Here is a 14,565-nt window from a genome sequence, read left to right as displayed (position 1 = left end):
GTTTGTGAACCAGTGATTAATTGTAATTTTGGGGTGCTGGTTCTAAATATTTCATTTACCAAGCTGAATTCTGAGATTTAATCCAGCTAAATAGAACAGTATTAGTAAATACAGTCTGGTGACTCTCAATTGGGAGACGTTTCCAACACTTGCATCGCGACAGGCACTAACGTTTAAATTATTGGTCCAGCCAATCACATTGATCATTCCTAACGTTACCTCCTACTTCGGCTAAACTTTACAAATTGACAATAAACAGCCTCAACAGTCAGGAAACAGTGTATGTGGGTCTACATTTGCTGTAAATAAATTTCTGTATTTTCCAACGGCATTTTTTTATGTTTGCCGGTGTTGCTGCTCCTGTTTATCACAATAAGTTTCGGTTTTGTCTTCCCCTCTTGTCGCTGATTGGCCTGACATTTTCCTTGTCTGAAGGGAAACGGTTAGAAGAACTACAGTATGGTGTTCCAGATTAGATTTCCCTGGAAAAAAAATGTAGATCGGCAGGGCCAGGCTACTGCGATACCACAACTTCATACAAAAGTAAGAGTAGCTGCGTCTTGGGCCCAGCTGGCCACTGTGGCGCAACTGGCTGGGGCACCTGCACCGTACGCCGGAGACTCGGGTTCGATTCCCGCCCCGTGGTCCTTTCCGGATTCCACCCCTGCTCTCTTTCCCATTCACTTCCTGTCACTCTCCACTGTCCATTAAAGGCATTAAAGCCAAAAAAATATATACTAAAAAAAAAGAGCAGCTGCGCCTTGGCATTGCTTGGCAACCATTCAGATAGAGGAAATATATTTCTTGGTGGAAGAATGATTATCTCTGAATAAATCGTTACATTTCTCATTGCTGTGCCTTTATTTTATGACATCTTGCCAGGTATATAACCGTTTTAGAAAAGCAATAAGCCACTCGAGTTCCACTGATTTTAGAGCAGCTAATGGGGGTTTTAGCTGCGCGTCGTGCCAAACAACGCCTCTTAGCTGTTCTAAAATCAGTGGAACCTACGGCCTCTCGGGGCTTATTGCTTAATTAAGTGATGATGCAAGTCCAACGGCTTTCAGATAGACAATAAAATAAACAATTTTTTCTGCTATTCAGAGTAGCCTTTAAGAAAATTGTCATCCTAGCCTACTACTCACTTGCTGCCTCAACCTAATAAAATCCAATTTTTTGCTGAAGCCTGGACGTTACCCTTGATTGTATCATCTAGGCTGCACAGCTTACTCTGTTAAAGTGAAACGATTTTGTTTTACTCTCACTTGCAATTTTAACTTTAATTTGCAACGTTTCGGTCAGATGACCATCATCAGGCAATTGAGTTGCACGGAAGGGAGGGGGAGCTAGTTTTCTGTTTTGTTTGACCGTCAACAGAAGTGACGATACCCAACATTGTAGAGTTCTCAACGGGTCGGGTCGGCCCGACAAACCCGACGGGACCCGCAGGTTCGGGCCGGGTTCGGGTCGAAAATATAAGGAAATGACTCGGGTCGGGTCGGACCTCGGGCTTAATCTTTTCTGCTCAGTGAAAAAAAAAAGCTGCTGTTCACCGTAAAGAAAGTCTGCTGCTGCGTGCGACATGCATCATGAGGGGCAGGGGCAGACCTGCCGATGTGTGCACGCCTTTAGCCTGGAGAAGAAGATGGAGTTGGTGAAAAGTAGGCTAAACTTACCACAGGTGAATTCACTGTCGCTACTACAGGAGTGGGAAAATCAGAGGTCTGGAAAGTGTTTGGAGTGGTGCTGGATTCTGATGGAAATTCTACAGGTTATGTGCAATGCTCAAAATGCAAGATGATGATGAAATATGTGACCCTGCAAGGCGAAACCAGTCGCTTTGGTAACATTTTCAAAATTAAGTTATTGTGCTCATATGAACGGCCATAAACTAAGCTTGTATATGTATATCGAGGGTATTGCAAAAAGTAGGCTATCGCTAAGATAACCGCATCCAAAGTTGGCATGGTTCTTCCGTCACGATACGCCAGAAGAGGAGAAAATCACTGTTTTAAGTAGGCTAAATTGTCACGCTATGTGTTGAATCTTCACCTAAATAAAGTCCGAGTTTAACAGTCGAAACGTAGCCTTTTAGTCGGGCCGCGGGCCGGGTTCGGGCAGATAATTCATGTTGATGTGTCGGGTTACATCGGGTCCGGGCTTTAAAAGCCACGGGCCGGGTCGGGTCGGGTTGTAATTTTCAGGCCCATTGCTTAGAGCACCTTTAAAACTCAAAATTGGTAAACACCCTCATGTTATGGGAAATAGCCTGTTTTTCCTAGAATTGGTCCTATAGTCTAAGGAGAAAGTTCATAAAAGGTTCATAAAAGTTCATAGAAGCCTAAGGAGGTTATAGGTTCAGGAGGATAAGCCTAAGGAGAAGAGATCATATCAGGTCATCAAATCAGAAATACTGCACTTCTCTGGAGGTGAGCGTGCTCAGAAGGCCATTCTTCTATTGGTGGGTGTGGTATTCAGAGCGAGCCACATCAAACGGCAGGTTGTGTACCGTCTGTGTACGTGTGGCTTGATGTGTTGTGGTATGTGTGTGTGTGTGTGTCTGGTCTTTATCTTAAACCAGCAGTTTTCCTGTAAAGTCTGGTATATCTGAAATAGCGACATCTAACCCCATACACACATGCCCACTAAACCAAACACACACACACACACACACACGCACACGCACACGCACACGCACACGCACACGCACGCACACACACACACACACATACAGTACACACACACACACACACACACAAACATATACACACAAACAGACACACAGCAAACACACACATTCTAACAAACACTAAATAACTAAACATGTCTAAATAAAACAAGCTAATTACATACAGTAGTAGTCAGAGGTATGACATAGTTCCTTAGTTTAACTGCGTTCAAGGGCACAGTAAAATGGTCTTAGTTTAACTGCATTCAGTAAAATGGTCTTAATTGATATGTGTTCAGTACCATTAGACAAAACAATTGCGATGTTGAAACAAAGGATGTAGAATAAAAATGACCATTATATATAATATGAAATTAAATGAATGTCCCTTCACTGTAACTTTGTTCTATGAAGAATGCATATTACTCTTTATGAGTTGGGAAGATTTCTCTGTGGACCGTTTGCGCTCTAGGTTTTAAGAGGCTTTGTGACAATAACCAACACTTCCTATACATCTCATTTGCCAGCTTTATCTTTCCATATGGTTGACCATGAGACAGGTCAACGCAATCTCTTGGACTGCATCTCAGGAAGCTGTTTGTCAATAATAACAGTTGGTCTCTTTACCCATAATACAGTTTAGACGCTGTTCATGAGAACCAAGAGGAGAACAGAACCGCTTCACCTGCATCTGAAACAGTGCTTGCTAAAACTTGGGTATAGGAATCTCAGACTTCTTAGTGTTAGTCAGAGATTCCTGTGCAGACAGTCTGTATTGTGACTCTTTTTGCACATGTTCAAATCCATGGATAAAAAACCTTGTAATGTTGGATTTGAAAAAGATTCTGCCTCACCTGTTTGATAAACAGCCAGGCTACATTGGGTGCAGTTAGCAGTTAACAGTTAGCTTCCACCATAATCAATGGAACTGGCTACACCAGACGCGAGAATGGTGCACACATCCAAAAAAAAGCCAATTTTCGATGACTATTTCACATTTATATTTTACATTATTTTTATGCTCTGTGAATGGAATGCTTTAGTTGCGTCCAGATGTATTTTAGGTGATTTAAGAGTTTCAGCAAAGTTGTTGCAGCAAGAATTTTATAAAGCTGCTACTCCCCCATCTGTTCTGACATCCAGTCATTATTCTTAGAAAGAAGACACGTTCTCCGAAGATTTTCTTCATGTGGTTCTTAAAATGAATACATCTCTTTTCTTCTAAGAAGAGTGAGTTCAATGAAGGAATGAAATAAAGTTTAAAACATTCCAAAATTTGTTTGAGAAATATTATGTTCAATTTCGCAGGTCACAGGGGCCTGATTCCCTTTATTTGTTTCATCCTAAATATCCAATATTTCTTCATATGAGTCAGTCAAAAAAATTGTAAACCTTTAGAAAGATAACTAAAGTGACTGGTATTTAATAGATGCCTTTATTCAAAGCCACACTGATTCACAAAGTTGGGTTCAGAAATTTAACCCAGGTTGATCACTTGTGAGGATAGTACTGCTCCACCACGCCTGCAAGAGCAATAGGACTTGTGAGTGAGTGCTGATAAAGATCAAGTTGTTTTTATGGTGCTCTGTGGTTTGGAGAATATATGTTTGTTTTGTTCTCTCTCTGACTCCTGTGCTCCCTATAGTAGAGGCACTGGGCAGCCATCTACTTCAAAACAGTAGCAGTCCTATTGAATAAATAGGAGAGTGTGTATTTATACAATACTTGCAAAAGTTTTATGGTTATGGTTATGGTTATGGTTATGGATTTAGCAGACGCCTTTGTCCAAAGCGACACATAAATACAAACAACATAATAATATTTAAAATTGAACAGGGAACAGATTAGAATGTAGGTCAAATATAATAAGGAGAATAGTTATAATACACAATAATATCAATTCAATCAATAGCCTAATAAAAAGCAATGGAAAAAAAGGGAAAGGCAATAATACAACAATAATGTCCATTCAATCAATAATATAAAAACAATGACATGCTAAGACTACATTAAGGAGAATATCAATAATAAACAATAATGTCAAATAATTAACAGCCCAATTGAAATAAAACAACATTATACAAACCATAACACATAAGCGCTTAAACAACTAAGTATAAGTTGAATAAGAATGTCTTTAGACCCCTCTTAAACGACCCAAAACTACCACAGGAACGGAGAGCACTGGGCAATTCATTCCACCAACATGGAACCACTGAAAAGCTCACTAGAAGACCGCAGTGGGCGGTTGGGGATGTAAGGCTTGATTATTAAATTAAAATAACTAGGAGCAGATCCAGTTAGTGTTCTATAGGCCAAAGTGAGAGATTTAAATTTAATTCTGGCTACTATAGGGAGCCAATAGAGAGTAACTAGGAGAGGAGTTACATGTGTCCTCTTTGGCTGATTGAAGACCAGGCGTACTCCAGCATTCTGAATCAGCTGTAATGATCTTGTTACACAAGCGGGTAAGCCAGCTAATAGTGAATTACAATGTACAATGTTTTCAAAGTCGGTCATCAATTACAACGCCCAAGTTTCGTGCCGATCTAGTTGGGGTCAGTGAAGTTGAGTCAAGCTGGATGTTAATCTGTTTTAAGCACTTAAGTTTTCTCACAAAAAAGTTTTTTTAGATATTTATTTTCTGTCCTTAGTAACATTTGTGTGTCAGTAGGAAATATCAAAATAATTCAGTGTTCGCATCAAAAAACGAATGACCATCTGTCAGAACTAACAGAGAGAATCAGGCAGTGTGTATCCACCAAATAACTGGGGCAAGGTCTGCAAAATACTTGAAACAACGTACCTGCAGGTACGTTAAAAACTGTACTATTGTCTCTATAGACAAACTGACTGAACCATAGGCGGTTGCACCAAATATTTTTTCTTTTAGCATATTTTACTTTGTGTGTTGTTGCTTGATAAGTATTACATACTGATATTACACATATTGCTGTTTTCATAACGTTTGCACATTAGTCTGTGTGTTCATTCACACGCTTTAGCTTGCTCTCTCTCTCTCTCTCTCTCTCTCTTTCACACACACACACACACACACACACACACACACACACACACGCACACACACACGCATGCAAGCATCCACACACACACACACACACACACGCATGCAAGCATCCACACACACACACACACACACACACACACACACACACACACACACACACACACACACTGTGCACTCTGTTAGCTTCTTGAGGTCCTTGTCCCCGTGGCTGGAGATTCTTCCTCTTTCTAAATGTATTGCTCAAGCAACTGGATGAGTCAGTCCTCTAAGATTGTACTCATGCTGCACTGGTCACTTTAACCCAACCTCATCAAATACAGCTGCAACGCACATAGCTACTCACATGAACTTAAGACTCATATTTTAGTCATAGCTGCACAGTTAAGGTTACTATAATTCTTTATCTTACTTTTGCTCAAACTGCATGGGGGGACACATTGTAAAAATGCAAAGTAATGGAAAATGTTACCCTTTGTCAGAAATCAAAAAGACACCAGCAAATCTGGAGTGAAAAAGAAAGCAAAAACAGCATACTACAAAATACTGGGAAGTTCTGGGGAAGTTGTTACAGGCTTAAGCAATGAGTGTGTTGGTCTCTATGTAACATATGTCTACCTGGAGCAACACTGGTCCTTTCTCAAATACAATGATTGTGCTGAGTGAAAAGCAAGTCCTCCCTTTTTGCTCTGTGACCACAAAGTGACGGCTAAATGATCTTTAGCTGGCTAAATGATCTTTAACCGGCTAAATGACGGCTAAATGATCTTTTCTAAACAAAGCTCCATAGGGATGGCAGCCATCACTCACCTCACCTCTGCCTTCTTAAAGATTTGAACCCCCCTTTACCTGTCTTACTGTAATATGTCATGCTGTCTTACTGTAATATGTCATGCTCTCTTGCATTGCAAAGCATCCCACCTGCTCCCTGCGGATCTTATTTTAACTCGTAGTTAAACTCAAACTATAGCGGGTGTCAGAAGACATTACTTATATGATCTGGGCTATAGGCGCCCCAGGATCATGGCCAGCTACCAAGTCTATAGTCAGCACTCTAAATCAAGCATTCTGAGTGAAATAGTGACTCAAATATGTACAGTTTAGTTTTGTGAGGCAGAAACCCGGCCTCTACAAGCTAGGCCTAAGGTAATATATTATCAGTGAAAATGAAAATATAAGCTAGTTTCATTGCCAACAAATTCAGCCAAATGAGGTACTGTTCAAACTAGTCAAGGAATTAGCACAAATGTATCTGGTCCTGTTTACTGTTCGTGGAATCCCATGGTGTCTGCCCCATCTAGTGGAATCCCATGGTGTCTGCTCCCTCTAGTGGTAAAAAATATGCTAATGTGCTGCATGCAGAGAAAGCCTCCCAATTAGTCTAATTCAGTGGTTCTCAAACTGTGGTACGGGTACCACTGGTGGTACGCAGACTTTCTCTGGTACTCTGGGAGTCTCCAAGGTGTTTTTTCATAAAGACTAAATAGTCACTTCAAATTATATATATAATATATAATAAAAGTCCTTAACTGACGCGATCACTGAAGTTAAATTTAAACTTTTTTTGTCTTTCTTGAAAAAAGAAACAACGCAAAACAAATGGCGGTCATAGTGGTGGTACTTGGAGAGCCAATTGTTTTCTGAGGTGGCACATATTGTGAAAAGTTTGAGAACCACTCGTCTAATTTATCTCATGAAAGGTTTAGTCCTTAATTTAAACCCAAAACATTTCAAATTGCAATTGGATATAAAGGCCTTGAAGGACTCACTGTCTCCCTGATTTGATTTTAGAGAATGTAAAATTAGACAACTGGACTGTCAAAATGCCTCACAATAACAAATTCTATTTATGTTTTCAATAACAGTCTTTTTATGTTTTTTTTCTCTGGGACACACACAATCAGATAGATAGATAGATAGATAGATAGATAGATAGATAGATAGATACTTTATTGATCCCCAAGGGGAAATTCAGGGGTCTCAGTAGCATACAGACATCACACACAACATGCACTTAAAGCAGAAATGGTAAATATAAATATATAAGTATAAACATATAACCAAACTCCACTGTACAATAGAGACAGTAGGAGATAAGAAAAACTAACAAAACTAAATACTAAATATACTATATAAATTAAATTTAAAAAATCCAGTGTGCTTGAGGGTGATCAAGCATGAGACGCTTGTAGTGGCAGGGCCTGTAGTTCTGTGTGCATGGTGAGGTGCTCAAGAGAGTGAGTGTCATGGTGAGGGTGCAAAAGTAGTCCAACAGTAGTCCTGTAGTTCTGTGTGTATGGTAAGGTGCTCAAGAAAGTGAGTGTCATGGTGAAGGTGCAAAAAGTAGTCCAACAGTAGTCCTTTAGTTATGTGTGCATGGTAAGGTGCTCAAGAGAGTGAGTGTCATGGTGAAGGTGCAAAAAGTAGACCAACATTAGTCCAACAGTGCAACAGTGCAATAATAAGGTCTAGAGACCAGTGTAAATAATATGGACAAATAGGAGAGTAAAGTATAATGTAGACAAGGTAATATAACAAACTATAAAAAACTATGTCAGTGCAAGAACAGGTTCAGGGAACAGGGTTACAGCCATTCAGTATTGTAGCAGAAGCCATTGCTCATGTGTGCTAATATAGCATGAAAAACAGTGTAGCAGGAAAACAGTAGTAAAAACATTAGGCTGTGGACATTAGTAAAACAGTAGTAAAACAGTAGTAAAGCAGTAGTGGGCAGTCAGTACTCAAACATGGAGAGGGTGGAGAGGCAGACAGACTAAGCAGAGAAGTCTATCTCTCTCTTCCCTTTAGTGAAGCATTAAACAGTTCAATGATGCACTCCAGTTCAGCTCCCACTACAGAGCCAGCCTTCCTTACCAGCCTGTCAAGTCGCCTAGCATCCTTCTTCTTTGTGCTTCCTCCCCAGCATACCACTGCATAGAAGAGGATGCTGGCCACAACAGACTGGTAGAACATCCTGAGGAGCTTGCTGCACACATTGAAGGACCGCAGCCTCCTCAGGAAGTACAGCCTGCTCTGCCCTTTCTTGTAGAGTGCGTCAGTGTTGGCTGACCAGTCCAGTTTATTGTCCAGGTGGAGACCCAGATACTTGTAGGTGCTTACCACCTCCACATTGACCCCACCAATCAACAGTGTTGGGAAGGTGACTTTGGAAATGTAAGAGATTATGATTACAAGTGACCGTATAAAATGTAATAGTAGTATAATTATTTCAATTACGTTATCAAAGAAATTTAACTTATTAAATTGAATTACTTTTTGATTACTTTTCTACATCTGTAACTAACCTTTTTCAAATGTTAAAACTTGGCAGAGTTAACCTTATAGCAGTACTCAACACTGACTACTGTCAAACTTTTAAAACCTTCATTACATTATTTAAGATTATAAACATTTAATTTTAAATAACAGACACCACAAAATCAGACTTTAATATGCATTTTTACTGGGAGATCATTCTGAGGTCACATATAGATTTAAAATCATAACAAAAATACTAAGCCTGAATTTAAAATCATAATCGCACAAATATTTGCGTAGCTATGACTGCTTTTAAATAAAACTTTGGTATTTAACATTCAACAGCAATCAATGCCTGAAAAAATATACACAGCCCCAAATATGAAATAAAATGATTGGAAAACTAGGTGTCCTAGTCTGGATTTGTTTAAGTGTGTGTATGTGTGTGCATGTGTGCTATCTCTGTCTGCCAATCAGTGGTGTAGTCTATGTCATATGCAGGACTACGTAGTATACCCACTTAAAAAGCATCACCATCTCAGTATACCCACTTAAAATAGGCAAGGTTACATATAACATTGGGGTTGATCACAGTAGCCCACTAACTACTAAATCACATCCACTACAGCTAACTATATACACTACTGCTGCCAATAATCAAACTTTAGAACAATAGAACAATTTATCTCAAATGTAACCCCATTGTAATCATGAAGATTTCCATAAGTAACTGAAATTTAATTGCACATTTTTCCCAGTAGGCTAACTGTAATGGATTCAATTTGTAATTAAATTACGTAATTCCGTTACTACATGTAGGCCTAACTCGTTACTCCCCAACACTCACAATCAAGTACATCCTTCCGAGCCAAGTGTGTATATTGTTTTGTTATGTAATAAAAAATATCTGGACACTTTCAGTAACCAAAGTGAAGTAAGGAATGAACATGTCCTCCCTCTTTCAACAGCATACTCTTATGTACAAAGGTCCACTCTTTGCACACATGAATGCCAAAATCGTAATAGAAAGTGTATGTATGTATGTATATGTATGTATGTATGTATGTACTGTATGTATACTAGCAAGGACCTAACCCCTCACTGCTCCCCGAGTGCCGCCTCACTGTGTGTTCACTGTGTGCTGAGTGTGTTTCACTAATTCACAGATTGGGATAAATGCAGAGACCAAATTTCCCTCAGGAGATCAAAAGAGTATACTTATACTTATATATCATCATTCTGCCCCTAGGTCTGCTCCAGGAATCTGGGACGTTTCTAGTAATATTCTACTCATGCTCTACTGCTTATCTGTCTTTGCTTCTTTGCCCATACACAGACTTTAAACAGTTGTTTGTTTAAATTGTTTAAACACTATAATAATGACCCCCACTGCCTCCACTCCACACATACAATGGCATGTCTCTCATTAGTATCCTCTTCTTGAATTTCCACTGGGGATCAATAAAGTATCTATCTATCTATCTATCTATCTATCTATCTATCTATCTAGTAAAGATTTGTATTTGTGTAGTCTTCCACACCGCTAGGTGGCGCGCTCCTACATAGATAGCTGTTGTCTTTGAAGCCGCTCTTCCTCGCCACTTTCACTGATCTGTCCTTCATATGTGTTTGGCAAAAACGTCAACGTGAAGTTACAGTTATGTGTCAAAAGTTGTTTCAAATGCATACGAAACTCAAAATGTAGACGAGCCTGTGGACACACCAGTTTTCAAGATGAACACTGCATTGGTACATTGGAAGGAGGCAGCGACTGTCATTTTAACAGCCGGAATCAAACGCACGTCTGTTGTTGACAGTTTAAGGACAAGTATCGAGAAACATTCTCCGAACCCTCCTGTCACCTGGACCCAGTCAGGTTTACCTGTTAAGTCAGCATTTGATTACGAGGTGCTCCTGCTAAAACGAAGTGGTAAGAGTGGGTTTATGCCAAATGCATATGTCTTTCCCGGTGGTCTCGTGGAGATTTCGGACTTTTCCAGTGAATGGCTCGATATTTTCAGGAACTTCACACACTCACCAAATTTCGGGTTGGGAGTTGTTAAACAACCACCTCAGACTAGACCTCCTATTTTCGCCACGGATAGAATGAAATTTGGCTCTCCTATCCCGGGAGATGTTGCCTTTAGAATATGCGCTGTGCGGGAGACCTTCGAAGAATCAGGCATACTTCTGGTTGTACCCAAAGAGGAAGAAAATAGCGTACTGAAGTCTATGAAAAACATAGAAGACGCTGGTATGGCAGATTTGGCACAAATATCAAACGTATGTGGCGAAAGGGAACTGGCTAACTGGAGGCAGTTGGTGATGAAGAACCCACTGAACTTTATTCGCATGTGCAGGGAGTTGGAGTGCCTGCCCAACATCTGGGCCTTGCACGAGTGGGGCAATTGGCTTACTCCTACAGCAGTGTACGGCAAGCAGAGGAGGTACGACACGGCATTCTTCATTTGCTGCTTGAAGGACATACCTCACACTGTGCAGGATGAGAAGGAGATAGTTCATTTTAAGGTGAGGGCGTCAAGGATGAGACCACAGTCTTGGTACTCCTGTTGCACTTGCCTATAGATGTCCTGTAAATATCCATTATCTATTTCGACTCTGGATAAGAGGAAATCCGCTAATCGATGGCACACATTTCACAGTTTTATTGTATTATGAAATACAATGTATGGCCTACAACATAACAGATGTACAGTACATAGGCCTAAATGTGTAATGACTCAAGTATTGAAATGATTCTGCTTAGATGATCTTTGTGATTCTCATCTTGCCACCAACACTTGCTCTCATAGTAGCTTGCTTGCATGTATGTTCCTACATGATCATACATCAAGTGCATGTGTGTGGACCCAATGCCACGTTCTGTCACATCACCCTGTGACTCCCCTGTAGTGGTCCACTCCCATTGAGGTTCTTCAGAGCTATGAGGCGCGTGAGTTGTGGATTGCCCCACCGCAGCTGTACGACCTGAGTCGTCTATGCCACTTCCGTGGCCTAGATGACCTCCACCGCTTCGCTGAGCAGCGCTCCCTAGAGGGATGTGAGCAGTGGTTGCCCATCAGACTCACCTCTGCAGACTGCTACATATCACTGCTGCCAGGTAGGACACATATGCTGACATACAGTGTTGGCCAAATTATAAAAAATTTACACAGTTCATTGTTATTTTTATTTTTATTTTTTAAAAAACTATATATATATATATATATATATATATATATATGTTGGTTACTTTTTGATCTGCATGGTCCTCAATTATTGTAGTTTACATTACGAAAAGCTATTGAATAACAAAATGAATAGGCAGTTAAATAAATTAAACCTAGCATAAAAGGAGCATTGAGCGCTATGGCAGAAACAAAAATATAATGACTCATTTCCGTTGCTTTGGCCAAAACTTTACACATACCTTACACATTTGTTTACACACCTGATCCAGAATGTCTGAAATATTCTGAAGTATGAGTGAGTTTGAATCTGGTAAAAGAATGTCCACAATATAGGCTTGCTTTGGTTGAAATAGCTTGATTTATTTCCAAAATAGCTGTGACACTGGCAGCCTAATCATGAACTTAGTGCGACTGCGAGTGTATTTTATTGGCCACGGTCTTGGGCATTTAGCCCACTTCATACAAATGAATACGCAGTACATCTTGCCCCTCATATGATATTTTATGACTGTTACATGGATTAACTTCACATTTTCATAGCATACCAGTATATCCGTTTCATTACATTCAGGAGTGCCCGTTTGTTGTGTCGGCTTGTTAAACGCCACCTCTCTCGTTCTCCGAGGTGATGGGCTGTACCCCGAGCAGGTGGACATGTCCGGCCAGCGTGACGTGAACATGCGCACTCAGAAGAGCCTGGAGGAGCTGCAGCAGGAGAGCTCTAGCTTCCACCGCATGGTCTTCCACGACCCCTACACCACGTCCATGCACATCAACATCACCCCCAAGTACAAGCACCTGAGTCCACTGCCTGGTACATCCAGCAGCTGTGGTAGTAATAACAGCAGCAGTAGTAGTGACCGCAGCGGGAGCACACCCACCAGTCGGCTCTGAGTCTGTCTGCACGTCCCTCTGCTGGTGTTCAGGGAAACTGCATTTGTCAACAACTACACCACTGGGGTGCACCGGCCTTAAAAAGCTGTGGGTGCAGAGTTTGTGTTCTACTTGCTTATTTGTTTAAAGCCATAAACTGTGGGAGAGAGTTTGAGTGGTGGTTACAGTAGTGGTCGGTACAGTAGGTTTGTAGGTTGAGGACGTTTGTGCATGAAAGTAGTGTTTTCTCATTTGCTACCTCAGTGTTAGTCGGCAAGAATGATGGCCTGATATATCTGACAAAGAAAAACAAAACCACGCAAGAAAAGGGTGCTTCTGTTCAAATCACTAATGAAGCAGCACATGAGACATTCTACTAGAAACTTACATTTCCTATCAATGAAACTTAATCCTAAAATGTCGTAAACTGACTAGATGATTGATTTCTAGGAGTTGTTCTGTAAAAGGATATGTAATTCTCAGATAATGCTCTCAGATGTTTTTTTTTCTTTATTAAAAAGCCTTCTAATCTTTCTTAAAGGGACACCAGGCAACGTTTTCGTGTTAATTAATCATCTTCGTAAGTCGGTATATGGTTAAATGACTCATTATGGGGCGAATGAAGGCTCTCTCACCCGCCCCTACTGCCTGTAGGAAGAATATCCCACTTGCAAGTTCGGTGTATCCTACCCGCTCGAAATTAACTTTTTTTCTCAGTGTCCCGCAGCTGTCCCAAATTCTACTTGGCACTGTCCCGGACTTAACCACCAGTGTCCCAAATTCAAGTTCTTGTTTTTTCCCATTCTACGTAATAAACAGCATAATAATCAGTAACTTGCACCACTTAATTAACTCATTCTGGTCCACCATAAGTTCTAAACACTTAATTTATTAAACACCATTTTATTAACATTAATCATCTGCTGTTTCACACAACACTCATTTTCAGAGGTTGCGCTTTTAACAATTTTTTGAGGTTGCACTAGACGTTCTCATTGTCCATCACTTTGACGGACAGGTTTGTAAAACATTCCGTCAATAATCTATTTTCACGTGTCTTTAATTTCAATGTCAGTTTGGTGTGATGTCATGGCCACAGATCTAAGTGAAAACAACAAGTAGCGTGGGAAATTACCACAAAGCTAGCTAATTTCTGTCTAACTTTAGACTACCAAAGTGAAGCTGTCAGATAGGTTACTCTCCGGTATTCGTTTATTTTCCTAGCCTACCTGCCTGCTAGTTAGGTCAGTTAACCTCTATATCGGAAAGTGACCCATTAATAGGCCTACCGCCCGTGCCCTATGTTTGTGTCGGCATATGTGTCATTTAATATTTATTTTTATACAAAACCAAGATGGCGAATTCCTAAGGAAACGCAAGCACCCATCCCATTTGGATATCTTATATTGCATTTGTTCCAAAAATGACATTGTAGCCTACAGTGATTCGAAGAGCAGTAAACAGTGTTGTAAGGCTGCGTGTATAAAACCACTTCTTTATAGATCAGCTGGCTAACGCTGCTTTTGCCAGCTGCCCGGTCAAACGCCAGG

At 40.4% G+C, this 14,565-nt stretch overlaps 1 protein-coding gene across 1 annotated transcript; it reads left to right on the top strand.

Annotated features, from left to right (window-relative positions):
* Positions 1 to 10,571: 10,571 nt before the first annotated feature.
* Positions 10,572 to 13,852, top strand: nudt19 (nudix (nucleoside diphosphate linked moiety X)-type motif 19). The gene is made up of 3 exons (XM_076287086.1): positions 10,572 to 11,480; positions 11,865 to 12,072; positions 12,768 to 13,852. The coding sequence occupies exons 1-3, from the start codon at positions 10,686 to 10,688 to the stop codon at positions 13,034 to 13,036; spliced, it is 1,272 nt and encodes a 423-aa protein (XP_076143201.1). The 5' UTR covers positions 10,572 to 10,685; the 3' UTR covers positions 13,037 to 13,852.
* Positions 13,853 to 14,565: the final 713 nt, after the last annotated feature.

This window comes from Alosa pseudoharengus, unplaced genomic scaffold (assembly GCF_046254945.1).
Source record: "Alosa pseudoharengus isolate Yale_2024_CS ecotype anadromous, Long Island Sound unplaced genomic scaffold, YU_APseudo_1.1 YU_APseudo_1.1_scf_16, whole genome shotgun sequence".
Classification (NCBI taxonomy): Eukaryota; Metazoa; Chordata; class Actinopteri; order Clupeiformes; family Clupeidae; genus Alosa; species Alosa pseudoharengus.
This window is presented reverse-complemented; position numbering and strand designations above follow the sequence as displayed.